At 35.8% G+C, this 27,905-nt stretch overlaps 1 protein-coding gene across 3 annotated transcripts in view; it reads left to right on the top strand.

Annotated features, from left to right (window-relative positions):
• The window catches only part of LOC121313275 (zinc finger transcription factor Trps1-like), a 111,492-nt gene that overhangs the window by 10,492 nt on the left and 73,095 nt on the right, over positions 1-27,905 (top strand). For 2 of the 3 annotated variants that reach the window (XM_041245645.1, XM_041245643.1), the window contains exons 2-4: positions 10,092-10,978; positions 17,977-19,088; positions 26,515-27,106. In XM_041245645.1, coding sequence (XP_041101579.1) covers positions 10,094-10,978; positions 17,977-19,088; positions 26,515-27,106 — 2,589 coding nt within the window. In that variant the 5' untranslated portion in view covers positions 10,092-10,093. The remainder of the gene's footprint in view (positions 1-10,091; positions 10,979-17,976; positions 19,089-26,514; positions 27,107-27,905) is intronic. The other variant, XM_041245644.1, reaches the window with a different exon arrangement.

The raw sequence follows: 27,905 nt of genomic DNA, 5'->3' as shown, positions 1-27,905 counted from the left end.
CCATTCTGTGCGTCTAGTGAACGGAAGACAAAATACTTTTCCGTCCAATGGATTTATTTTGCGTCTAGGATGGAAAATTTTGCGTTAACGCGACCTTTTCATATAATTATTTGTTTATTGTGGAATACTGTATTTGTTTCTAACCTTTGTGCATCTCGCAGTGGCAGAAGTGGTCCATCACTTTGCTTTCCTCCTGTGTCACTATGGATATCCGTCAGTACAAAAAGGTACGTGAATGTTTAGCAGTTAAGAATGGTAGGTTCTTGTCTGCTGTGATGGAAGATGTTCATCTACCCACTGGAAAACTTAACAAATCTTAAATTTATCACTGACACAGTAAATGTAAACAACTTTTTTTCTGTAGTGTTTGGTGTCTTTTTGCCAGGAAACAAGTCTGTGAATATGTGCATTTACTGTACTTATTCTAAAACGGGAATCTTGTCTTGCTAGTAAGTGGATTATATGACAGCATTATGATAACTACCCAGGGGAGGAAATATGCAATTTTTCTTCTTGGAATATTGTTTTGTGAAACAGATAGAACATAGCTTGCTAGCTAAAGGTGTTTTGTGAAACAAGCCCCTGTTTACTATTCTTTATTGTGAATCAAAATTTTGTTTACATCATTGCTAATATTACGGGGGGAAAGCTGTAAAATTGTAATAAAGCATACAAACTTTGTCTAAAAAGAGTGATTGTTTTCAAAAGCACAGCGCTTTCAGTTGCTCAGTCGTGTTTCATTTCAAAGTACCGGTCTGCTATGTGTCTTTTGTACCTTTTCATAATTCTATTCAAATCATGAAGGGTTTGAGAGTGAGGCTGGATTGCTAGTCTGTTTTACTGTATCTTAACACCTATTATGGTAAACAGAGGCACAGAGCTATTTCAGTACCCCACTGATGCACCATAGTTTGAACATTTTATTGTTTGTCTTTTCAACATGTTCTTGAACTTCAAGATAGCAGATAAAATATCTATAAACAGTACTTGAAAGGAAATGTAAATATTTATAGAACTTTATAACTTATCTGATATTGTCCTTATTTTATATACTGTGAGAGCTGTATGATTTGTTATGCGATTAACATGGCTAATACTTTCAGTGCAAGTTGAAATCTCTGCCAGCAACATCCCACAGAGAAGGTTTAAGGTGATAATAGTGTTGTCCAAGGTTAATATAACTTTCAGGGTGAATGGATAAAGTAAGAATACAAAAAAGGAACAAATACCTCTCAAATGTTGAAACTCAAGTTTCTTAAACAAACAGCTTTGAAGGAAAGTCAATTGAATTGCTTAAAAATGCATTATTTTTTTAAATCTAAGTTTAAAAGTACTTTATGTAAAGTAAAATACATGATAGAGCACCTGTGTTTTCCTTTTCACTGTTCCTCGGTCAGAAGGGCAATGCTCTGAGTTGATAAAGTCTTTTTTTTGTTTTTGGTATTGTTAAAGGCTGGCTTTAGACAGATAGCAAAAATGTGTATACAAAAGTGTCTAAGCCAACAAGACACCCTGTTTTCATTGCATAACTTATCAGATGTAGTATATCAAGTGCAATAAAAAGTATTAAAATCCAAAATCTGGAATTCAGCAATGAAACTAAATAAAAGCAAAATTGTCTGCATATGAAAGTGCAAAAGTCTTTGACCTGGAGCAGAATACCTTATAAGTGTAATTCATGTTATTCTGTAACATGATTATCAACACTATAGTCCAGATTTATCTAGGATTTTATGCAAAATACAACATGCATCTTTTTATGTGGTAGTTTGCTAAACTGGTCCTCAGTGTAGTAGTGTTTTGCCTGGAGATGCCCCAAAGCAGAGTACAGCAGCTATACTGTAGCGTTTATACTCTTTATTTAAATTATTTAGAGTAACAGCTCAAGACAGAAAAATAAGTGGTTAATATGATGTTGAATGAATAAAAGCCTAAACTGTCTATAATACATTTGTGAAATTCATGTAGAAAGGGATTTCCTTTCTAAAGAACAAACAGAACTCTTTAGAACTTTCCTTGTACTTAAAGGCAATCTGCCTGTTTGTGACACTTGTAGTTGGTGTTCTGAATGCAAAATCAGACATACTATAAAGCATGTCAGAATCCTGGTGCTAGCTTTACCTTTTCTAAGAAACATCTGTTTCAATAGTGAAGCCAGCTGTAAATGCACCTCACACTGAATAAACCTGTGTTATCATTAAAATAGACACTGAAAGGTTGTTTTTTGAAATAATGATGAACAAGTCCAACATTTTTTTTTCAAGTCTCTAAAAATCTTTTCTGTATCTGTTATTTTTGTTGTCTATATCCATATCCCTGGCGGCCAGTAAAGAAGTCATCTATCCATCTGTCCTGTATACCCAGAAGTCATTAAGGTATTTTCTGAATGAACCATGCTAAATACAACCATCAAGAAAAAAATAAAATAAATATAGTATAAATTGAACATGGTTGTGGATACAACAACTTTAAATTGGAGAGAGGCTGGGTGTTTAACAATATAAACACATGTGATCCAATACTCACCTTAAACTTATGTGCAGTATATTTGGTTGAAATTACAAGTTTTCTCCCCTACTGCCTCTCCCTGGGTTTAATGGGATGCATTTTAAGCTGTGTTGTCCTGTTTTAGTACACTAAGGTTCTATAACCATCCCTGAGGGAAGGGCACACTCAGGGGGGAGCAGTAGGCTACTGGGAGTAATAAAAATCTCAAAATAAATGTTTAAATTATCAAGCGGGATAGAGGAAATTAAATTTATATACCTGCAATAAGCAGTTATTTAAAACTGTTTAAAAGTCCTTTAAATAAACAGCATGGTTTTTAGAGGATAAACGTATTTAGAATTTTGCAGTCACTTTTAACTCTAAACATGTGTTATTTAAATACTTTTAATTTGATAGATACATTGCATTATTTTTTTTCTTGACTGTTAAAGAAACAACAGTTTATTTAATAAAAACAAATGTGCAAATATCTTATTTTTATGCACTGTTCCAACCTACTTTAAATTAGAGAACTATTTACAAAGCATTTGTTATGTGTGATGTCTGTTTCTGTTTTTCAGAAGTCTTCTGTTTAAGATCAGGTTCAATCTATCATTAAAAGTGCAAATATATTAGCTAATTGGCCTAGTCATTTTAGTTTATCACTTCCATAAACACGTTGAGGTACATATTTGACTTCAAATGGTTCTTCTGTCCCCTTTTTTGTAAACCTACAAATCCAAAAAGAAAATGTAAAGGCTGTCTTTTGAAAGACAGAAAACAGGAATACGCTTATGCAAACAATAGTGGAAGGATAATTAATAAAACTTTACAAAGTCTATATCAGGCCTCAAATGGGACATGATAACCGTAAATAGCTTAGAGGATTAGCAGAGAATTTGGAGGCAGCATCCATTAAAAATCAAAACACCCTCTTTAAAAAGTTTGAAGAAACATTATGACTGCTATACAACTTGAAGCTATTAAGAATGCTGTGTGAAGAGACCTGAGCCACGTTTCCATTCACATGAACCTTTAAGCCTTTTGAAGCTGTGATCTATGCACAGCGACTGATCTGTCTTATCACAGGAAGTGTTGTGGAAAGCAGTTGTTCTCTCTTTCTCCAGTTCCCAGCATGTGTTGATTAACGAGCGTGGTCTCCTAGAACTGATAATTTAGATATTGTTGAAATGAGAAATTAACATATACTGTAGGAACGACTGAAAGAAATCTTAGCAATACTTTCAACTTATTTATAGACAAGGTATCTGTTCTAAAAACAGCAAACTACCAAGAATTGACTTTTTTTTTTGTGTGTGTGGAGGGGGGGGGGGGGGTTGTAACTTCAAAAAGTTTCCAATCTTTACAAGGATTTGACCATTCAAGTTGTCATATTATTTAGCACCCACAGCATTGTTTACTCCAGAATTATTAGGCCTTTGCTCCGAGTACAGTTTTTGTTTCTCTATTATGGAAACGGAAGTATACCCAGTGTTCATTTAAAGGCGATTGCAGCATTAACTAATGTATTCCTCTGTATAAAATGTGCACTTCAGCAAAAACATTTAATTTCATTAGGCACATTTTGTTAACGTGCACATAGAATTCTGTTAGTTTTCTCCAAAAGTAACTTGTCTCAAAAGTCACTTAAACACAGTTTTTAGAAAACATAGTGAACTGTTGTAATTGGATTACTGCAAGTAAATAACAGTCATTTCAAAACAGCACTTAATCAGAACATACACATTGTCTAATTGTTTGTAAATATTACGCTTTTAACAATTATCATGGCTAAAAATGAACTACAAAACTAATTTAATTCCTCACTATCATAAAGCCTTTTTTGCAAGTCGCTTTATTTTCACTTTGGCTCTGACATCCATTTAACCTGCCAGAACAGTGTAGATCCTCTTCTTGTGTAGCATGTTTTGGGATCTCATCTGACCCTTTACACTCATTTAGCAGCATTATAAGGCAGCAAGTGTTGCAGGATTAGTGGCCGTCATTTAAATGAAATTAAAGTCTGGAAAACAAAGCAATGGAAAAAATTATAAGGAACTTGAAAGAAGCATATTAAGCAGCATACCATATCGTTTTTCAGTTTTTTTTAATGAAAGCAAATTGGGGTGTCTTTCTAGTCATTTTAATAATTACTTTGAACAGGACCACCTATTGTATAACAAGTTCGACAGTAACTCACTTTTCAGATCATCTCCAGGGATTTTTTTGGTTTGTTTTTGTTTACTGCGGTTTCATATTTTCTTAAAACAATCCTGTTAGCTAGTCACAAGTCAAAAATAAATGTACTGATGCTGTCAGTAAACTAGTCTGTAGATTATCTATTAATATGCTGTAATTTGCAATGATTGGTACCTTTGTTGATACGACTGTTCTCAAACTGGCTTAATTTATACCAATTAGGAATCTGCAAACAATTCATTTTAAAAGTATTTTATAAGTGAATATTAGCTTTCTTGTATAAATCATCATTTGGTCCCTTTCTTTAGAGCAAAAAGTACATGTTGTTTAGAAACCAGTATTTCATTAAATTAATTAAACTGAAAAGCATCCTGCAGCAGCTTCATAAGTGAAGCATTTTTTTCCCTTTAAGAATTATAGCACTTTTTGACATTCAGCTAATGTAGTGTCTTACTACTTGCATATGTGTGGCTCACAGACCTTACATTTCAAGGTAATTTTAATCCGTTTTTTTTTTCTTTTTTTCTGAGACTAAGTGAGTAGAAATTTCTTGGCTCAGTAGTCACCTTACACTATGAGAATGACATCACCAGCATGCTGCACAAACAATATTTAAATAAATAAATAAATAAATAAGTGTATCTTAGTTTTAAATACATGATAGCACAGACATGGTATGTGCCAAACACCTAGTATGAGCAATCAAATTAGTATAGGAGGAAAATGACACAAATGAATTGGTTTCCTTTGGGATATTTCTGTCAGCCTAGCCAGATGAAGCTTTGAACAACATCAACAAATATATTGGACTTCTGAAGCACTTTAAAGTGTTACCCATTTATAACACTCTGGTCAGGACCATAGTTAAGAGACAGTGCTGTTTGTGCCATTCCTTGTAGCGAAAAAGCTAGTGAAATGGCCTAATGCAAGGAATGGGAACCATGACCATACCACCATATAAAAAACGCTTCTGTGCTATGAAGGGCAGCCTTAAAATGAGGTAGCACTGTATAGGAAAAGCAATGATAAATTGGGTTGGGCATTATACACGACTCCGCAAACTACACGCAGTTACCACTAGGGAATTGACAAAACTGGTGTAACTGTGTATAGAGTGTCTTGATTTGGACAGAGAATCCCATAGTCTGAGGGCTTTACAGGAAAAAAAACCAAAGAACCTGTAATCTCATATCCTTTTTTTTTTTCACAGAATCATGCCGTATTTTTTAAAACAATTTTATTAAAGCTTGGTCTTAATTCAACAAATTAACATTTTCTATTGGTCAAAACTACTGTATTTTGACTCTTTATTGCACTCATGTATGACAGGGAAATAAGTTTACTCAGGTGTGGCAACCCACACAGCTGGAGGGTTCATGAAACTATACTCTGCTTGGTTGATCACAAGCAGGAGTAATTTTAGGTTGCAGTAACCTTCAAGAAACAAATCAAAGATGCCAACAATGAGATTAAGTGCATTGAAGACTGACTGCACTATTGCATTTTTAGGAAGTCAGTGATGTAGTGCACCTTGCATTTTAAGGCATTTTTTTGTTTGCTGTTTCACAATAATGAAGTGAGAAAAGAAAACTGACCTGGATTTATTTGTATATAAAGTAGGAGAGGGTGCTGGACAAATCACAGTATTGAAAACTACCATTTGATTCAGCACTGTAATGGCATTGCTGTGCGATACAAACCCTGTGGTACTGTACATGGATATTACTCGGCATGTCTGAAAATTATACGGTTGTCCGTTTATGACTTGCTAAATACATGTATTAAATACCCTGACGCCGTTTAAAAGGCAGGATCACGAAATTTAGGAAGTTATAATCCCGCCCACCTAGAACCGCCAAAGCAGTCATTTTGACTGCCTTTTACCTTACATGGTTTTTATTTTGAATATAACCTACAATATTATATTTATTTATTTATATATATATATATATATATATATATATATATATATATATATATATATATATATATATAAGCTTATCTCTACTGGACCTGGCAGCCATCAATTCCTTCGTTTTGAACAAATAATGCACCTGGGAAGATATCGGCAGGTGAGATTTCTTCTTTAAGCTAGCCGCAGTGCTTCAGCAGAAAATTTCGATCAGAAAACTGCAAAGCAGAGTGACACATGCAAGAGAAAGCATACAGTATGTTACTTTCATTTTAAATTAAAAGTAATTTCGTTTTTACTGTTTTGTATGTACATATACCTGTTTACCCGCTAGTTTATTTTGAAATGTTTTTTTTATTATAGTTTTTAATTTTTTGAAGTAGTGCTTTATATGTGGCAAGTTAGAAAATAAACCCTTTGTTTAATTGTTAATTTAAGTACGACATTTCGAGTGTGCAGATACGACATGTTTTAAATAAAAGTTTTGAGTTGTATCCGATAGTTTGTCTTTCATTTTAATACGGATGTTGTTTAAAATGTAACTATCATAATGACTGCCAGTGGCGATTTTAGATATGAGTATAACTGCGGAGGTTCTAGAGTCAAAGCAGCTCCATGCCAGTCATGAGCAACAATTAGAAGATGTACACAGATCATAAGCTGGTTGTATTGTAGTAATGGTATTTTAAGCAGTTTGTTCACTGTAGCTCACACCATATATGACAAATAGCATGTATGTGTTGCAAGTCAGACTCAGAGTTTCTCTGTTACTTCAAAAGACTTCTAGTCAAAACATTTGTCACCAAATTTAAGTTTCTTCTGGTATTATTACATATACCAGCATGAGTGTTTTTATAGTTATGTATACAACTTCAACAGGCTCAAAAGTTAAATATCCCTCTAGTCACCTTACATGGAAGACAAGTATCATTAGACAAGTAGACATGTTTTCCTCAGTATTCCATGAGTAATGCGGTTTGCTTAGAATTCCATCTGCGGGCTGTAGCCTTCAGGCTTCTGTATGCCAGTGGTGGACAGTGTCACCCTGCAGGTATTTCCAATAGCCTAAATAATAACTCAATACTAAAAAAGAAAAAAAAAAAAAAAACTAAAAAAAATCTGTTTATATGGAGATGCTGTTCAGTTTAGATACTTCATACACAAAAGCGAACATGGGTTGTGAACTGTTTTTCAAAAAAGATTTTTAAATGTATTTATTAGGATTTGAGTAGATGTTTGTGTATTTAAGTTACAGTTAGGTCCTAAAATGTAAAGATTTAGTAATTAACAATATCTGGTTGCCTACATGTGTTGCTAATTGTACTGTTGTTCAGTAACATGTTCACAGTGTGTTCATAAAGTTTATTCAAAGCCTCCTGGCTTTGTTAGAGAAGAGAGCACCATGCCGGTGTTATGATATGCTAAATAAAGTTGCTGAAAGTAACAGTCTGCGTCCATTTGTTTGTTTTCTACAACTTGTCATTCAAACCGGAGACTAGTTGCTATTGCTGACAGCAAACACTATTCTAGATTGTTATTTTCTTTTTTGTACTTTATTTGCTATACAATACTGTATTTAAATGGATAGATTGAACGTACAGGACAGCAAGGAAGCAGACTTAGTTTGCATTGACAGGCATCACTAGAATGGAGAATTTCTTTCATCAAACAGAAAAAAGGTAAATTACATAACTGTATACTGAATTTACATATTTTCTGGTAGATTCTTTTGGAATAGTGATTAAACATAGTTTGAACGATAACATTCAAGGTCCTTTGCCGGATATTGGCCAATCAGGTTAAAGAAATCTCTGATCCATTTTCTAATTGACGTTGGGTTCAGATTTCAATGATTCTGTGTGGAGTACATCATTTTTGTAATTTGATATGGATTTAATAGAAAGTCTTACATTCTTCTGTAATCATATTTAAACAAAATCCAGCAAGCTTCGGTAAAAGTAAAAAAAAAAAAAAAAAACCCCAAAAAAAAAAAAAAAACTAAAAACGGCGCCGTCACTATTTTTTCAACGTGTTTTCTTGATTTAAGAGAAGGAAGCAAAACCATGAAATCTTTTCTTGTTCTTTCTGCTGTCCTTGTTGAATAAGCAAGCATGTAGAAAATGAAGACAGATCTTCCTGAGTCTTGGCATACATAAAGGTCGAGTTGAAATAGGGCTTGAATTCAGTTGCACCTATGTTATATTTTTTCCTTGTTCTTCACTTACCACTAGGGTCACTATAGGTTTTGGAGTGGAAACAAATTAGTCAAACTGTTTTAAGCAAGTAAACAGAAAGCTGGGAAGACCACATGGCCCAGCAATTTAAAACACTGTGACATGGAATTAATTCTGGACGGTCCGAAAGCAGGTATCACATGTTTGTCTTTATGGCTTATCCCTTTATTGTAACTTGGTAATATTTATAACATTTTTGGTCATTGTCCAGGTACGGGGTTGTACTTAACAAACTTTTAATTTCTTAGAAAAGTAATCATTTAATCTTGTTATCCTTTTCAGTTTTAAAGCTGAAAGTTGACTTCATTTTCCAGATTGAACAAAATAACTGTTATAAAACATGATTTATTTTTTTAGGGGAAACAAATGTAATATTATGCTAATGGTTTACATTGTAGGTATCAGTAATGTGTATAATTTTAACTAAATTAGAAACATGTTTTCAAGAGGGCTTTTAATGTTTCTATAAGTTTTATAAAAATAACCTGTAAAAACTTAGTTGTAGTCATGTAAAAGTTTGAAATGATAGTAATTAATCATTTGTGACACTAATAGTTTTGCATACACAATAAGGATGTAGAGACATTTCTTTTTTTATTCTTCCTGTGTTTATTGTAAGTTCTAAAACCCGATAAAGTGTGTTACATGGCTACGAACCAGGGAGGCTCTGGATATGTTTTATGGTCAAGCCTATTGCAGGGTGTCTGTTCTATTTAAACAATTACGTTCCATTAAGTTCAAAGTTGCTTTATGTTTTAAAACATATTTTAATCAAATGGAACTAGAAATAAAATACAGATTCTGTATTATCAGCATACATAAATAAACAATGAGGGGTCTAAAAGTGTGCCCTGTGGCACTTCAGATGTTTTAGGAGTGAGTGGTAAAGTGCTGATAAAAAATATTGTCATTTTGGGGTTTTAAGTTTTACAATCATTTTTTTTATTAATGTGTATTTTTCATGTTTGAAAATTGCAGATGTATTTTATTACCCATACAAAAATGCACTTCAAGTATAATGAATTCACAAAGTTTAAAATCAGTGTTTTGATTAAGTACCATTTTTATATGAACTGAAACTACCAGTGTTCAGATTTTTAAGAAATAAAAGAAGGCAGCAACAGTCTATAACAGTTTTACAGATAACAACCTTTATTTAAACAGCCCTTTTAAAAAACATGTTTTAAATAACTCATGCATTTTAACTTTGTGAACAGTGCACAATCGCCATTAAAACATACTTGATTCATTTTCCACAGATATGGTTCGAAAAAAGAATCTCCCTCTAAGAAACTTTGGTGGTGAAGGTGAAGCTCTGGAATCGACAGGTACTGAAAGTGAGGACCCTGCTAGGAACAAAGGCCTTTCTTCAGATCTCATGCAAGAAGACATCAGTCAGCGAGATGAACTAGAATCTGACAAAAAGGAGGATCATTATATGCAAGTCTCAGAGCCTTCTTCTAGCATCAAAAAAGACTTGAAAAGCTCGGCAACGAGAGAAAGGCCTGGTTTCAATTATGAAAGCCACAAGAAGGGAGGAAATGTTCCATCCTTCCCCCATGATGAGGTGACAGACAGAAATATGCTAGCTCTCTCAACTCCAGCTGCTGGGGGAGTCTGTGAACTGCTGAAGTCTCCAGCAAGATCAGATCCAGATGATGGTGAAGACGGGGTCTGTGCCCAATCTGAAGACCTTGGCGAGACAAAAGAGGCAACAGGCGGGGCTGTACAAGTTCAGTGTGGTCAGCTGGACCATGAGAGCCCTGCCCTGGACAACTCTGTGGTCTCAGAACCCCCTCAAGTACCTTCTTTAGAGCTTAGTGAGGGTATGGACAACGAAATTCCAGAGGATGCAGCACCTTTGTCTCCAAAGCTGCAGGACTTCAAATGCAACATCTGTGGTTACGGTTACTATGGCAATGACCCCACAGACCTTATTAAACACTTCCGCAAGTACCATCTTGGTTTGCACAACCGCACCAGGCAGGATGCTGAACTCGACACCAAGATCTTGGCCCTCCACAACATGGTGCAGTTTACCCACTCCAAAGACTTTCAAAAGCTCAACCATAGCATGCTCACTGGGGTGCTTCAAGATATCAGCTCCCAGCGGCCCATGGTACTGAATGGGACTTATGATGTACAGGTTTGTATAGTGTTCTTCTGTTCTTGCTCTCCATCTTGATTACCAGGAACCTCACCATTACACTTTCTTGCCTTCTGAGACCCAACTCTCTCTCTCATAACGTATGCCAGTATGTGATAGTATGTGTTTATAGTGGAGCTATGTTTGGAAACCATACCCTTACAAGTAAACAGAAGTTGCCTAAGCTGACAAACATGTATAAATGTGTACAGACAAAGAGTAATTTGCCTATTGTAATTATGATTTTGTGTTACTGTGAAAGAATAAGTGGAGTCTCAGATTTAAATAAGTGCATAAAAAGTATTTTCTCTTTAATGTAGCACCACAGCACATAATGAGTTACAAGAAACAGACCTTGTTGCATGCCAACAGTACTCCGGTTGTTCTTTGGCTTTTGATACTGGCTTTTGTTTTACCCAATTAACTTTAGATATTTGCTATAAACAAGTTTTTTTCAAATAGTTCTGATTATTGAAATTATTGCATCATAGTTCTTACCATCTGTTTGACATTAATACAGTCTGTCTCAATGAAAACACATTGTAAAAAGTGGAAAAAGTGAATTTGACTAATTTTTCAAATATTTTGAAACCAAAACACTTTGGGTGAGTTACAGTTCCAGCAAAAATAAAAGCGCTATGCTAATCATTATTCAAGTTTTAAAAGCTTGCAATGATTACATGTGTATGTTTTTGTTAACAGTTATTTTATCTAATAAGTTTGCATTGTTAATTTATCAAATAAAAAAAAGATATACAACTTGATGATTTATATATGCTGGAATATTTTGGATCAACTTCAATATTTTTAGATATGGTATAAATTTTAAATGTTAAAACCTGCAATATGTGTACATTTAATGAGAGATTTCATACACATCATAAAAACAAGTATATAAAATAAATATAAAATATTTAAGAAAAAAAGTCCTTAATCTTTACTGTACAGGTATGCGTTTGATTGATCTAATGTAATTCTATTGCTTATAACCGGTGTTCTCTAAAGTGGAGTTAGCCACCAGACACAATATTAATCAATAAATAAACAAATATGTATTACTTGTCATGACACACAAGCCTCAACATATAAAATTAACTGAAAAAGAAAATTAATAGGTAACTGTATGTTAACAAACTATAACAATGAAGTAACAGACAAACTAATGTTAATAAACTGTCAGACTAAATTAACACAGCACCCCTACAAACGTTAAAAAATGCAGCAGCAACATACAAGATATTACATTATTTAACAGAATGGTTTTGCAACTCACCAGAACGGGAAACAACAAATTTTGCTCGGTGACTTGTGCGATTCAGCTTTTTTTTCAAGAGCTCGAACAATTTCCAGCTTTTTGTAGCAAGAGAAACAGCGGCACATTTCACAGTTTCTTTACATGCCATTTTGTAGCGATGAAGTGCATTCATGGAAATCAGAATACACAACGAGGCAATGATAATATAACTGTGGTTTGCTAAACCAATCGGTGTATCTCAAAACATTCTCGCAATGGCAAGTCACTTTTGAAAAGATGGAATAAACCATTTTAATTTAAGTTTGATGAGAATGAGTTGTCAGGTTACAAATCAGTATTGTATCCATTGTGAACGAATCGCTGTTGGTGCCAAGAAGGTGTTCTTTTAAGCGAAGTTCCTGTTCCTTTAGCTTGAGCATTTACAATGACAAAGATTTGTTTCACTACAAGGGTGTTCGAGGTGTTGCTATATGCAGAGACTACTGTACAGTGCTCCTTAGTTTTGGTCAGTAAGCTTTCCAGGAGTTAAAGAAGTTTTAACGAGCTCAAGAAAGATCTGCTTTTTTATTTAAATTTACAGATTATGTCAGTGTTATACACCATATACATTAGCATTATAGTAGTACAGCCTGGAATGTCCTGCCAGACCCAGAAAAAGACTGTGGCAGAGCAGAGGCTCTGCATATTGGTGTGTTGGTGTGTGCTTTGTTGCTGCCATCCATCTTTGCTGCAGAGTGGGCGAACAGCCTGGAGCCAAGATGGCCACTGTTTGCACTCCCACATGTCTCTCTTTCTTTAACTCTACTCCTCTGCACACTCCTACACACTCGCCAAACAAACGTGCCATCTACCTTTTTATAGCATGTGGCCAGGGGTTTAATTGACAATCAGTCAATCTATCAATCACCCCTTGGACACATTCCACACTTTTCAATGAAACATTTGGCTGTGCAAACAGCAGTCATTGGCTCCAGGTTGTTCGTCAATTCCTGAGCCAAGATGGCTGCCAGCTACAACACACACACACACACACACCAATGTGCAGAGTCACTACTCTGCCACACAGACATTCTGTTTCATTGCAATCTGTCAAATAGTTTGAAATGTGTAATTCTCTGTTTTTTTTTTCAAGTATCCTTACATCAGCCTTTTTTGCTATTATCTTTCAAGCAGACACATTGGTTGAAATTTATAACTGATGCACTATTTTATTCTGCTAGGAATACAATTATTTAAACAAGAAATGTACAACCCCCTTTTTTACTGAAGTAAACTGAATTAAATGCTTAGTAAATATGACTACATTATTTTTCAAAGCATGGGTTTCCATGGCTTAAGCAACCACTGAAAAAGAACTACAGTCTTGGGAATGATAAAAGTTTGTAGGGTTGTTCAGATATTTTCAAAGCTAGGGCTTGGCTCATATACCATTCTCTCTTGTATATAGTAAGTGCTATATTTTCTATTTCTCTTAATCCCTCATTTAGTAGGATAACTGCTCCTAACAATCATGACTTTAGCAATGTAACTTACTTAAATTGTTTGCACAGTATAATTTACTGTACATTGTATTCAACTAACCTTGCTATTAAAGACTTGGGAGTTAACTATTCACTTGTATAATACCTTCCCTAACCCTGAGGATGTGCAACAGCGAAAGCTTGCTTGTCACATTCTGAGAAACAGAGGGACATTTGTTTAACTACAAGCTTTCAACTTGATGTGGTTACAGTGAGAGGGAAAAACAAACAAAAGAAAACAGAATACAGTCTATGTGTCATTAACAGAATTTTCCACATGTGGTAATATAAAAAAAAAAAAATCATGATATCTCATTACCCAAAGGCACGCAGAATGGAAGCCAGTAAAAAGGGAACTTAAATTATGTTTAAAAAAAGGTACTGACCAGATGTTGTATACATTTAACTGGAAGTTTTCAGTGCGGTCTGATCTTAAGGTTTAATTCATTGCTTGTATGTTTACTGTTTATGTGATATATTACATTTGGTTTGTATTGTACAGTATGCATTGATATCTGTGATAATGATTATGGTCTTTGAATAATTTTTCAATTTCTTTGCAAAAACAATGCAGTTAGAATGCAGTAGGATTTAAAGTGCAGTCCCTATAATTTAAAAATCTATCTTTTATTTTCAGCTTTAGTACCAGTATCACTGCTCCTTTTTATTTTTGTGCAGTTGAATGTTAAAGTGAAAAAAAAGTACTAGAAATGAAACAGTCTCTGAAGGAGTCTCCAGTGGCTCAACTAGTAAAGTTGATGAAGTTTGTTGAGATCCCATAGTGCATTCCCACAGGCTATAGGGAAAAATCATCTGGGTTTGGCTCCCCTCACCAGAAAGTCAGGTGCCAGGAAGAGACCACTCAGACGGAACAGTTGCTTCTCAGGGTTCGGTAGCTTGTCAACATCAACTTAACTGAGGAGAAAATGGGTAAATTAAAAATTAAAAAACAACACCTGCAGAAGAGTGTTGTACCTTAAGAATTATTTCTAAGTGAAGACATTTTTAGAAAGGATTAATTAAGTAAAACATCACCCTGTCTCACCTTTTAAGGGCTTAATTGGTTCAGACGACATATTAAAACATTTTAGTCTTGTCAATTTTCCTAATTCTTTATTTTAAAGAGCTTTTTTTACTCAGGTCATGGTAGTAAAGAATTTCTGAAATAGCAGTGGATGGGATATCATTGTTCTTTTGAATAAATTATGTGGAAATTGATGTAAAAGGTCTCTTTCATTAATTAGCTCTTTCACCTGAACTGTGGCTAACCAACAGAATTGTTTATCGGTGTCATGAAGCTTAGGCTGAATTCTGTGATTGCTGTCAGCTTTTGTTATGTTGTGCCTTTCCTGGAAAACTGGGAGGTGGCCATCTTTAGAGCCTGGAGGAAGCGCAAGCCTGAGGTTTCCTCCTACCAGCGAGTAGGGGTTTTTCTTACCTGAAAGCCAGTTCGTATTTAGTTTCTACAGGGTGCATGCAGGCTGGAGAGGATGGATTCTGTTTTGTTTTGCTTCCTCCTCCCCTTACACGACCTTGCATCAACTTGTGTTGGTTGGGGGGGGGGGGGGGGGGTGGGGGTGGGGGTGGAGGTGGAGGTGAGAGCCACTTCCTATCCATGGCGTTAGACGACATGATGTCATCGTGTTTCGCTAGTCAGCCAGCATTACAGATAGCTGTCAGCATCTATGGAAAAGGTTTCCGGCCACATTCATCATCCGCCATTAATTAGTCTTTTCAATCGCAATTTCAATAATCCACATTGCGGATTCTCTGTCCTGAAAGCTCATTCCTTTAAAATAATGGACAACACACAAGCAATCACAATACTGGTCAAAAGTTACCTTTTAATTGTTCCAGGAAGGTATCTCAGGTTGTTTGTGACAGTTTACAGATATGTTTTATTTATTTATTTTTTTATGGTGGGAAAAAACACACAGTAATGATACAGCATGCTGCACGACACTTACTCTCTCAAACACATCTTTGATGGCAGGAAAGCTATGCAGTAAATCACAAGAAATCTCCAGAGAAAAAATCTAAGACACATTGAATATATGAGTGGATTGTATTCAAATATTACTTTTCTGCTCTCACATCAAGCTCTGTTGCTGTCAGTGTTACTTTTGTAACTCTGATAGTAGAAAAGAATGTATGCATTATTCCATAGCAAAAATAACATTACACATTTTTGGTGATCATTGCATGTACCTGTTTGTAAGGTTAACATGAATATTTCATGTCTACCCATGTATGAATCAACACTACCCTGCGAAAGATTAAAAAAGAAAATGTAGTCCCGGTTTGGACATCCTTAGGTATCTAGATACAATTTAAGGTATTTTGAAGTATTGAGGACTGTTTCCAAATAATACGAAAGAATCCTCATTAGTTTAATCCACTAATTATCATTAATTTAGGACCTTATTCACTGATGGGGATGCATATTTCTTATTCAATTGTGCTAAAACTAAGATATTCATATGCACAATCAGAATATTGGTGTATTTGGAGATGTATATATGTCACACTTATGTATATTAAGAGAAGCACTTATCCTATTGTAATAAAACTTTGTTGGCACATTCCCGGGCCAAAGTTATTTATTATTATAATCTGGGATAATAATATTTTAGAAATATAATGTTGCACTTAGAGCTCTGGTGGGTGATATTTTATGAACATTTAGGTTAAATTGAGGTCCAGCATTATGGCAGGCTAGGGTAGTGTGGCAGTCAAACCTGAATGTCACGGTATTTGCTATTTGGCATACACTATACATTTGTTGCTTAATGGGGCTGGGAATTCCTAATATGATTATGTTTATCCTATTCAATGACCCAGAGGGACTTAAGAACATCAGGTACTACACAAACTTGCCTAGGCCTGACAAATCTTCTGTGGTAGTAATTCTGTACAACTTCAGAGTTATTGGGGGAACTTTTGTTCTGTACTCTACTGTTTTTGTACTGACTCTACTCTGTTTTTATTTCTATAACTCACAATAATAGACATAACTTACAGACAAGTACAGTAGTATCACAGCATTTGCCATGAGTATTTTATCTTCTTCAGTTTAATTATTTTTATCCTCTCTTCCTGGGAGTCTTAAATTAGCTTCCATGGCAGATAGGACACTTTGCATGTATATTTATTCTTATTCCTTTTGAAATGTAGCTTACAGTTAGATAGGCCGTTCAGTTAGATGCTGTAACAGGGCGAGGAGCCCTGTACAGTATTTATTTGAGAACGTGTTTATTTGTTTATTATTAGGTGTAAATATGACGGTAAAAGCCGTGTTAGTGTTTATTGTATTTAGATGACAGCGTAAGTCGGAAGTATTTATTTATATGTGATGGCGAAGCGCTGCATTTTTTTGTTTGAGTGTGTTCTGGCAGAGGCAAGGTAACAGCTTGTCCTCTGCCAGGAATAATTAATAAAAAAAAAACCTTGTGCAGAAGGTGGCCATCTCCCGAGTTAGTTAAGTGATTAATTTGTTGTTAATCGGGAGATGGTCACTTGTGTGGTCACCTGGGTGTAAGGAGGAGAGTACGAGAGCGAGAGGAGAGACGAAAGTGAAACTAAAACTTATAGGAACAGTGAAGGCGATTGCCCAGCCTGACCTACTGCATTTCTGTTCGTGATTATTTTTGTTTACCTTTTTGTTTTCTGTGCTCTGTGAGCAGTGTTTGTTTGTTATATATATATATATATATATATATATATATATATATATATATATATATATATATATATATATTTTTTGTCTTTTTAAATAAACGGCGCGAGCTGCGCCTTTGAACTGCAGTTATTTTTTTTTGTGTTCTTCCTGTATTCCGGCCTGATGTCACCACTTAGCCATTTCCTGTCACAGATGCATTAAGGTGTTTGTGACTGTGTATTGTGCAGTTTAGCTGTAGCAGCATAGCTAGGCTAGATTTATTAAAATATGGCTTATTTTCTAGGAAATCACCAGTGATTTTTTTTAAACATGTATTTCTTGAGTTAATTTATTGGTAATTGAATGTAAATTGACGTTTAGTAGATTGTTCTGATGTATTTTAGCACAGTAGTCTTCGAATCTACCAAATGTTAAAAGTATAATTATAAAAGCCAGTTATTTTCATGTCTAATTCTCAAGGAATATTTAACTTCAGTGCTATGAAAAGTTTTAACAGAGAGTTATTGAAAGTAAGCTTTCCTCACGCTTTTTTTCTTTCTAACAGGTAACTTTAGGAGGAACCTTCATCGGCATTGGGCGTAAAACCCCAGACTGTCAAGGCAACACCAAGTACTTCCGCTGTAAGTTCTGCAACTTCACCTACATGGGCAGCTCCTCGACAGAATTAGAACAGCACTTTATAGCCACGCACCCAAACAAGGCAAAAACTCCCCCAGCAAGCATTGACTCAAGCGACTATAACAAACCATCAGAGAAGAACTCTAACAAAGTCGACTGCTTGCCCTGCACCGTGGAGCCCAGTGAGCTAGGGAAATGGCAGGACAGAAGCACCATTAGGGCAGAAGATGATACCCCTATCGGTTACTCTGTCCCAATTAAACCCATGGATTCCCCCAGGCAGAACAGTACAGATACTACTAGTTATTACTGGTGTAAGTTCTGCAGCTTCAGTTGTGAGTCGTCCAGCACTCTAAGACTCTTAGAACATTATGACAAACAGCATTGTGGAGGCAAGTCAGGAAACCCTAACAAAGAGGGCGGTGACAAAGTCTCAAGAGAAGCCCTCGTTAACCAAAACGATATGGGGAAAAAAACAGATGGGGAACCGATTATCACCACGAGGAAGAAAGAGGTAACAAGTGAGGAAAACGTGGTGACCAGCTACAATTGTCAGTTTTGTGATTTCAGGTATTCCATGAGCCACGGTTCAGAAGTGATTATTGTTGGGCCTCTTTTGCGTCACTATCAGCAGGTGCACAGTATTCACAAATGTACTATTAAGCACTGCCAGTTCTGCCCTAGAGGACTGTGCAGCCCTGAAAAGCACCTGGGGGAAATTACCTACCCGTTTGCCTGCAGGAAAAGTAATTGTTCCCACTGTGCCCTCTTGTTGTTGCAGCTGTCCCCTGGTGTGACAGGGAGTGCCAAAGTTAAGCACCAGTGTGATCAGTGCTCATTTGCAGCTCACGATGTCGATATGCTTTTGATTCATTATGAGAACATGCACAGCTCCCAGACGGCAAAGGAAGTCAAGCCTGAAGATGAGCAGCCTGTGAAAGATCAGGCACAATTGTCAGTCAAAGAAAACAAGGAACACTCTTGCACCAAATGTGATTTTGTTACAGAGGTTGAAGAAGAGATATTTCGTCACTACAGGTAAGGAGAAAGCAAAAAACAAAACAAAAACATCTCTCTATTTTTTATTTTTTTTAACATATATAATATCCGGTATTAAAATATGACTATCATAAGAATTTAGTTAACTTAGTTGCAGTTGACTTGAATTATTAGTACTTTGCATTGATCCTTAAAATGGAAATAAGCTTAAAGATGTAACAGGTATTTTTTTTAAAATAAGGCCAAGAGTTCCATATATTGTAGCTGTTTTTTCAATACTGGTTAGGACACCTTGATTCCTTATAAAACTAAGTGGATTAACTAATTCAGTAAAGACTAAGTACGCAAATGCATTTTAGATGGTTTGCAGTTTGTAAAATTGGTGACTTCTGTGACAAAATGGCAAAAGTTTTACTTGTGTCATAGGCAGCATTTTTTCATAAGAGAAAACGCTTGGTAATGGAAAAAAATGTAATTACTTAAGAGCCTTTCATTGATTTCGTTTTGTGAATTTACATTAAATGTATTTACCCCAGACAACCTAGCACTTTTAGGTTGCAAGGCTATAAAGGTTTTGAATCTATGAATCGCACCATTCAATATTATCAGCTTTATCGTTACAGTAAATATAATAAATAAAAGAAAGCCATGTAAATAAGTTTTCATCAATACTGCCCTTTAAGTCCCTGGGTAAAATTATAGTGAATTTAGTTCCATATAAACTGTGGGGTTTCAATACCAAATGCTTACTAAAGTCTTTAGTACAAAGCTAATAAATTATTTTTTAAATGTAGGGTTTTTTTTTGTTCACTGGTAATTATTGTGGCCTCTATTCATTATGATATTAAGGTTTTAGGTGCACTTCATTTTACCTGCATGCTTGTGGTACTTGTCTTTGTGTTGCCCCCAATGTACAAGCAACATTAAAGCCTACCCTTTCAGTTGGGAGCATGCGTGGCTGTACGGTTCTGCTGAATCAATATCTAATATCCATGATTTGCAGCTTTTATCTTGCTCACCCCTAGTGACGTGTCACATTTTTTACCCCAAGAGTCTGTAATTGTACATAATTTTATAACACTTTAGTCTGCAATTTGATTAAAGAAGTATTGGGCTGTTTTTTAGATTTAAAATTCTAAGTGTCAGAATACTTTTATCCTGAAGAAGTGCAATTCCCTGCAATTGAACAAAGGTTTGAAGCCGTTGTAAATGTCCTTTTTTTAAAATTTTAGTTCCTTAACTCATTTCAGCCTGGCAGCGTGGATTTAGAATGGCAATGATGCTGCCAATACCAGCGAGTTTCCAGTTAAAAATTCAAATGTGTAGTGCAATGCAGAACACATCCTATTTACCTCAGCATAGCTAAAGCAGCAGTCAGACTACATAAAAACCATGAGTAGAAAAGTTGTTGAGCTCAGATATTGCTTTCCAGTGGTGCCTTAATTGAATATATACACAACAGTTATTTTACAGTTTTAAGGTAAACATTAAAATTGTAATATATAATATATAGATATTATATATATATATATCATGTATATATAATATATATAGGGATATATATATTATATATATAATTTTTTCCTGACCAACCATATGATCATCCATCATTTATCTTTGAAACCTTTAGAAATACAACAAAACATGAGTGGGGAAGTTGATCAGTTTAAGATATGATTTTAAAAGATATTCTCAGTTTTCTTTAAATTTTTAATCAAAGGTAACTGTGAAAACAACTCATAACTGCTCGTAAAAATTACATCTAAATATATAAAATTATACAGTCTAAGTAAAAAACAACATGATTGTTTTTTGAAGGCCACAGCAAGTTAAAATGGTCCATGGACACTGTATTGCTGCTAGTATACACTGTAAACAGTAGTTATTGCACTTACTATTAGCTACTGCCTCAGTTAATGTTAGAGTAAAACAATTTACAAATATGCTGATACCAGAAGACTGAAGTACAGTGAAGTTAATTCTGTCATACTTTGCAAAATAATACGTGATCTATTTTGAACGCAGTTTTACCGACACTTGGACTTTAACTGTGTGTTAGTGTACTGTACTGTAAATTTAATTTAAAGAAACTAAAAGCCTTCCAAAATGGTAAATTAACAACATTAATAAATTATATTTGAGGGTACATAGGAACAGGTCTATAATATTTAACCCTTTGCGGTCCTATCTCGGATATTACAATTTTCCCTTTCCAGTCCAGTGTCGGACCCTGTCAAAAAGATGTAAAGCGTGGGTCTCTAGTCATTTTTTCTCTGGAGAAAGCCGAGAAAACCTTTCAATGGGCGAGTGAGACTGATAGGAGCTGAATGAAGCCAAAAAAAAGAGAAAAGGGCATATTTCATAGCCCCATGCACTACAGAGATAACACAGACATAAACAAAGGATATAGCTGCTTCTGCATCCAGCGCTCAAAGAATATCACAGACATTTGCAGAGATTTTTGAGATGTTATAGTAATAAAATAATGACTTGGATTGCATTATTGAGGAGTTTAGTGATAAAATGAGTGATCAGGGGAGGATTTATAAAGAGGTATGTGAAAAATAAAGCGAACAAGGGGTGGGGTTTGGCTGGAGATACAATACTGAGTGTCCTTTTGCCATTCAATTTAACCCTGTTTTTCTGTGTGTGTGTGTGTGTGTGTGTGTGTGTGGGGGGGAATTAACAGCGCGTGTAAAATAAACAGTGCGTGTGAAAATAAATTGGACAGACGCGCCTGATGAGTGCTGAATAAATGGACTGCAAAGGGTTAAATAGTAAAACTTTCAAAGCTTTAACTATTGCATGCTCTGATTTATGTCCTACAAGTCACAATTACAACATTTTGTAAAGTAAAACATCCCTGTGAGGGCAGCTTGTATTAATTTGGTAATCCAATGGAACTTCTACAACTGCTGTAAAATTACATTACAGGTGTTGTCCAGTTTCAGTATAACATTCTCACCTTTCCATTTTACCTCCTTATTTACAAATCATTCAATCAGATATGACAATCCCCTTAGCTTATGCTACAGTGGATGCATTGTTTCTCTTCACAAAACTCACATTTCTAATGTAAAAACTGCCAAAACAAAGCCTACAAACAGCCATACCCTTACATTTTAGTAGAAAATCAATTTGCACATTTTTGTGCCCAGTAGATGTGGCCTAACTGGTGGGGCTTATGATGGGGTTAGATGACCTTTGGGGCATATATTTGAAAATATATAGTATCTTGCAAAGAGCAAGCATGATACTATGAATACATTTTGAAAATGAGACTCAAAAGTAAATGCCTGAAAAAAGCTATTTTTATTGTGATGTGATAACCCCATTGTCTAGGAAAAACACATTGCTCATGGGCACATAGACTCACAGAAACCCTATTCATCATCTTTACTGGAGTAGCAATTGAGAGCTACTTCAAGGGCATATTGTTAGACCAAGGGGTGCTTTTGATGTATTTTAATTGAATTTTATTTGTATTCTACCAATGGTTAAAACTAAAATAAAAAAATCGCCTATTTTTATCCCTGTTGATATATTTTGTAGTTTTGAAAGCTTTTATTTTAATGAGTTAAAGTAATGGATCATTTATTGCAGTGAAACTTTATTCTCAGCATAGGAATTATAAAAGGCATTGAACAGGATGTATCAAACACTATTTTTTGCACAGAATTGGCAACTAAAGTACATTTCAACAAAAGTAGAAAGATCAAAGAAAAACTATGCAACTTATATCATGGCTATTCATTACATTTTCCTGGCCAATAAAGCAAAAATAAAATAATTGAAAGTTAAATTTGGTGCGATTATGAAATATGACAGTTATATTGCCTAATATGTTCATGTTGTTGCTTAGAATCACTTTGTCTATCATATTCAGGTAACTTTTTAGAACCCTCGAATGTGTCTTCTCTGTAACTATAGGTGGTACAGAGTGTTGTCATTAATCTGTACCCCTTACAACACTCTGCCTCCAGTGGATGTAAGAAATATCATACTTGATCTATGGGGTACTTCCTACTGATGTATTACTTGCATTGAGTAGAGGCAGTGGCAACGTGTAGGAGGGGCACACCTGGTCACATGCTCCCCCCCCCCCCCCCCCCCCCCCCCCCCCCCCCCCCCCCCCCCCCCGAAAAGACACGGGTACTGACTGACCACGCAATGTTCCAATGAAACAAAAAAAAAAAAAAACTTTTTTTTTGGTGGCCTCAGTACGCTTCAATCAGTACTGCTTTCAAATAGTATACACATGAATCGCCACTCACTTACTGTCTGCCAAAGCACTTGTTTCAAATTTCTGTTTGCGATTGGGCTATTTGCTGTCATTCATGAGAGGTTCAACCTTGAACTCTTCTGATTGGACAGTGTACACAGCATTTACACTTACTGTACAAATTGACACGCAACGTGACGTAATACTGAGTGATAGCCTTGAAGTATGGCCTGATAGCGGTAGGGGAAAGGAAAAAATAATAAAAAAATATTGCTATTTGTTTTGGTCTAAACGGCAGAAAACTGCTGATGAACCATCTGAAGAGAACAAGCTATCAGCTACCACCAGTAGTCCTGCGCTATTCAAATGGTAATTAAATTAGTCAGGATTTGTGAGATTAATTACAATGGTTTGCTTTGCTTTGAACACAGAAAATGTTAGTTAACAAAAATGAACAACCAGCGGTGCAGGTCTGCCTCTCCGGCTTCTTTATGATGTTAATGGGGGGGAGCTGATTATGGATGTAGAGAAACCACAGCTTGGACAAGGGTCTGTTGAAAAAAAAAATTGATTGAGGGACAAGGCAGGATAGAGCTGCAGCATTTGTTCCACTGTTGACAGAAGGGAGAGCCAGCGGGTTGCACAGTGACCAGGCAAGTCCTTATAGGTGATTTCCACAAAGTTTTATAGTTCTGCTGCTGCTGTACTCTCACTGTGTAAATGTAAAAGTACTTGTAGATCTTAACAGTGATGCATGGCTTGTCCACAGGAAGGACGTCTGCTGCAGTTTGAATCGCATTGTGCACAATGAGTGCTATACGTCCAATTCCAGCGACATTTCGTCCAATGGCTGCTTTCATTGTTTTGAGGACATTACAATTCCAGCCCTTGGTGCATCTCTAAAGTTGGTGTTCATGTTATCAAGTACGCTGCTGATGTGCCTGCGGTTTCTCCGGGAAGCTCATTAAATTCCAACAACTTTGTTTGCTCCCCCTTGTTGGCTTGACATAGTGCAGAGATGTAACTGGCCTTTCTCAGGTATTGCTCGAGTTGTCTAGCCATGGGCGCGAACACACTGGTTAAGACTGCTTTGGTCTTCGTTCTAGCCAAGAGAAATTCGGGTTGTACATTTTTCTTGATTAACTTGGACATGCAGTCCGTAAACTTTAAGCTCTGTCCATGATTGACAGTGTGGTAGGCACACATACCCTCCTCGGAGGCCACTAGTAGCTTCTGGAGCTTCTTCCTTTAAGGAGCCAATAATTGCATAGCTCACTGATTGCAATTATGACTTCTTGTGCTTGGTGCACTTCAGGTAGTTGCCAATGTCAGACCGACCACCGTGAGCAAACCCAAAAGATGGCCTACACCATACTTTTCACATCAAACGTTGTTAGTATGCATTTAGACATCATAGTTTTTATTGCTCTTTCCAAGTGTAGCCTACATGTCTGCTCCTGTGCCAGTTAGCTGGTGATATACCACTGAAATATACTTTGAAGCATGTAGTACACAAAAGGCAGTCCACAACAGCAAAAACAATATTCCTTCGCCGGGAAAATAGTTCCATCAACCCAGCCAGTGCCCGGTACAAAGTTATGATTTTTACAAATGCTTCAGGACACAGGGACATCCTTTCTGACAATGGGACTGTCCCTGCCAAACCAGAACGTTTGGTAGCTTTATTACTTTCAGCAATGAAGGGTTTTAACTAAGTGATATTGCCCATCGATGAAGGCTCTACTGTTTGGTAGTTAAAGCAGAAATAAATAGTATTGTCACATTCAAAGTTGATTATTTCCTCTAGTTATACAACTATACAACAAATATTTTTAAATATTTAAATGCTTACCTGAAAACAGTAAATGCTAAATTGTAGAATATTGTGTTTTTTATGCCAACATTTTAAAGACATTCTGTTTTCATCATTAGTGAATTAACAAAATAACAACCATAAATAAATGTAAACGTAACAGACACACATGTCGAATATCCCCTTCTTGTACTGGAAAGAGCGATCATCGGCAGAAATATTTCCGATCTTTGATGCAGCTGTGTGACAGGCTGGTGAGTGGATAGAGGCCCAGAGACAGACTGCAGTTCAAAAAAAAAAAATATTTTTATTATAAATAAACACAAAATAAAAGGGCACAAGGGCCAAAACAAAGGTATTTAAGCACAAATAGAAAGACACAGAAGAAGACTGACAAAAATAAAGGTTTCCAGGCTGGGCGATGCCTTCACTGGATCTGAAAATACAAAAATAACACAAAACAGCAAACCAAAAAAAACAGCATGCACAAACACCAGCTTGCTTCCTCAGCTCCCTCCTCTTTCCTATGGGAAGCTGAAGCCTCCTTTTATGTCAGGTGGCTGGGTGCTGATTGATCGTTAATTACTCTAATCAACCCCAGCCACCTGAACACAATAAACCCAGGCAGGTCGGGGAATTTAACCCCATCCCTGCCAATTTATAAAGGGCAGAGCTCTGCTCTGCCACAAGCTGGTGTCTTTTTCGTTAGACATTTTTAAGAAATCATGAAGCCCTATGCAGTGTGTTCAATCATTTACTGGCTGCCAGATTTCTAAAAGCAGTGTAACAGTTATTGTGTCAAAAAGGCTAACATTTGCTATATTTATTTTTAAGTGTTGCAAATTTGTATATTTAGACTATTCTTTCTTAAAAGGACATTTTCATGGGGAACTAAAAATGTCACAGCAATTGGTACGTTAAAGGCAGTACTTTAAAGGCATTTAACTTATGAGTCGCCAGGATGTGATAACTGAAACACTGAAAATTATACGCAAAGTGAATCATAACAAGAAAAACAATTAGTTTGTTCAGATAACTATGATATTCCATACCCATTCTCTCATGACTGGCTAAGGGTTATATTTCTGATGCATATCTTGTGGTAAATCTGAAAGTTAAGGGGGAATTAAGTAAGACTTTGATATCCAGCACAGAATGCTGTGCTAGTAAATATTTAAATTATACTTGTGAAAGTGGGTTTATTAGTAAAAAGCACATCTAATTAAAACAACCTGTATATTCAGCGATTTTATTTAAAAAAATAAAATTAAAAAAAATAAAAAGCTGATACATTTCAAGGAAGTTCAGCTTACATTATCACATTACCTGGTGGCTCCATGTCCAGTGATGCACAAAGAAGTCACCGAAATATGAAAGAAAATGTTAATGATTAAGCAATGGGTTAATCTCTGTCTCTGTTTTCTACATAGGAGACTACACAACTGCTGCAAGTGTCGCCGTTGTAGCTTTACAGCAGTGGAAACCCAAGCTTTACTGGATCATTTCAACACAGTTCATTGTCAGGAGATGGAATCAGTCACAGCCAATGGAGGTGACCTTCCCAGCAAGATGAGCATTAAGGAAGAGTCAAAGAATGACATGAAATTGTATAGCTTGATGTATCCTGAGTCAAAACTGGTGGATTCCATCACTGAGGCAGCAGTAAAGAGAGAAACATTTGAAGAGAAAGAATTGCTCAAGGATAAAGGCTGGAGTGAGACCACCAATGAGCAAGGCCAAAATATTATTTGGATTCCCAAAGAGAGAGGCATGGATATCTTAAGGGGGAGTCCTCCTTACGGGCAGGGTGGCTTGGGATTGCTGACCGCTGTGTCTATAAACCAGGAGCAACAGAAACCTCTCCGGGACACTCCCACCATAGTCTTTGGGTTGACTGGAGAGTCTAAAACCTTACTGCAGGGAACAGCAGCAAGCAGTGGAGACAAAGCTGGTCAGCTTACTCCCCAGTATTCTACAACAGGCGACAGTAAATCGAAAGAGGAATCACAGTCACTGTTACGGGTAAGAGAGAATTCTTTTTTTCTGTTGAAAAATAAGTATGCTAATCAATATTAATTCATATTCCAAGGGTTATTGTTCTGTATAATGAAAGCATACAAATAATTCTAATAAAAAAGGCCTATTTGATAATTCCATGTTTATAATTGAAAAGGCTTATTTGTGCTGTCATCACTGTCATATTGGTAGGCCAGTTTTAAATCCTTGTTAGGCAGTTTTAGCATATTAAACTAAGGGCATAAACTGCACTGAAGAAATTATGGTCTTGGATTTTGTTTTCATACTTAATCGAATCTGAAAATATGTTCTTCATAAACACAAATGGTACAATTAGGTATTTTATATTAAATAAATACCTACACCAGTTTTATGTATTCAGAAGAGAAAGGTTACTGCAAGCTATAGTATTAGGACTGTATCAAGAGATGAGGTACTTTTTTTCCCTCTTGTCAGTTTTTTTTGTACTGTTTCAGTACTTTCTTTCAGTGAAAGTATTAATGTGTAGATGATGAATTTCAACTGCATTGCAGCACTGGTCTGGGAAATTGAAATGTGTCTTGTGCCTGTGCAACTTAATGAAGAATTTAAAGGTTTTGTCCTGTCAAGAGAATTGAGACAGCACATGAAACATACCACATGAAGAATATACAGTGTGTGTATATATATATATAGATAGATAGATAGATAGATAGATAGATAGATAGATAGATAGATAGATAGATAGATAGATAGATAGATAGAATAAAATACAGGTCCTTGCCAAAGAAAAAAAAAAAAAAAACTGAGCACCCACATTTAGACA

Source organism: Polyodon spathula, chromosome 3 (assembly GCF_017654505.1).
Source record: "Polyodon spathula isolate WHYD16114869_AA chromosome 3, ASM1765450v1, whole genome shotgun sequence".
Taxonomy (NCBI): Eukaryota; Metazoa; Chordata; class Actinopteri; order Acipenseriformes; family Polyodontidae; genus Polyodon; species Polyodon spathula.
Note: the sequence above shows the minus strand (reverse complement) of the source record. Positions and strands in the feature narration are given on the sequence as shown.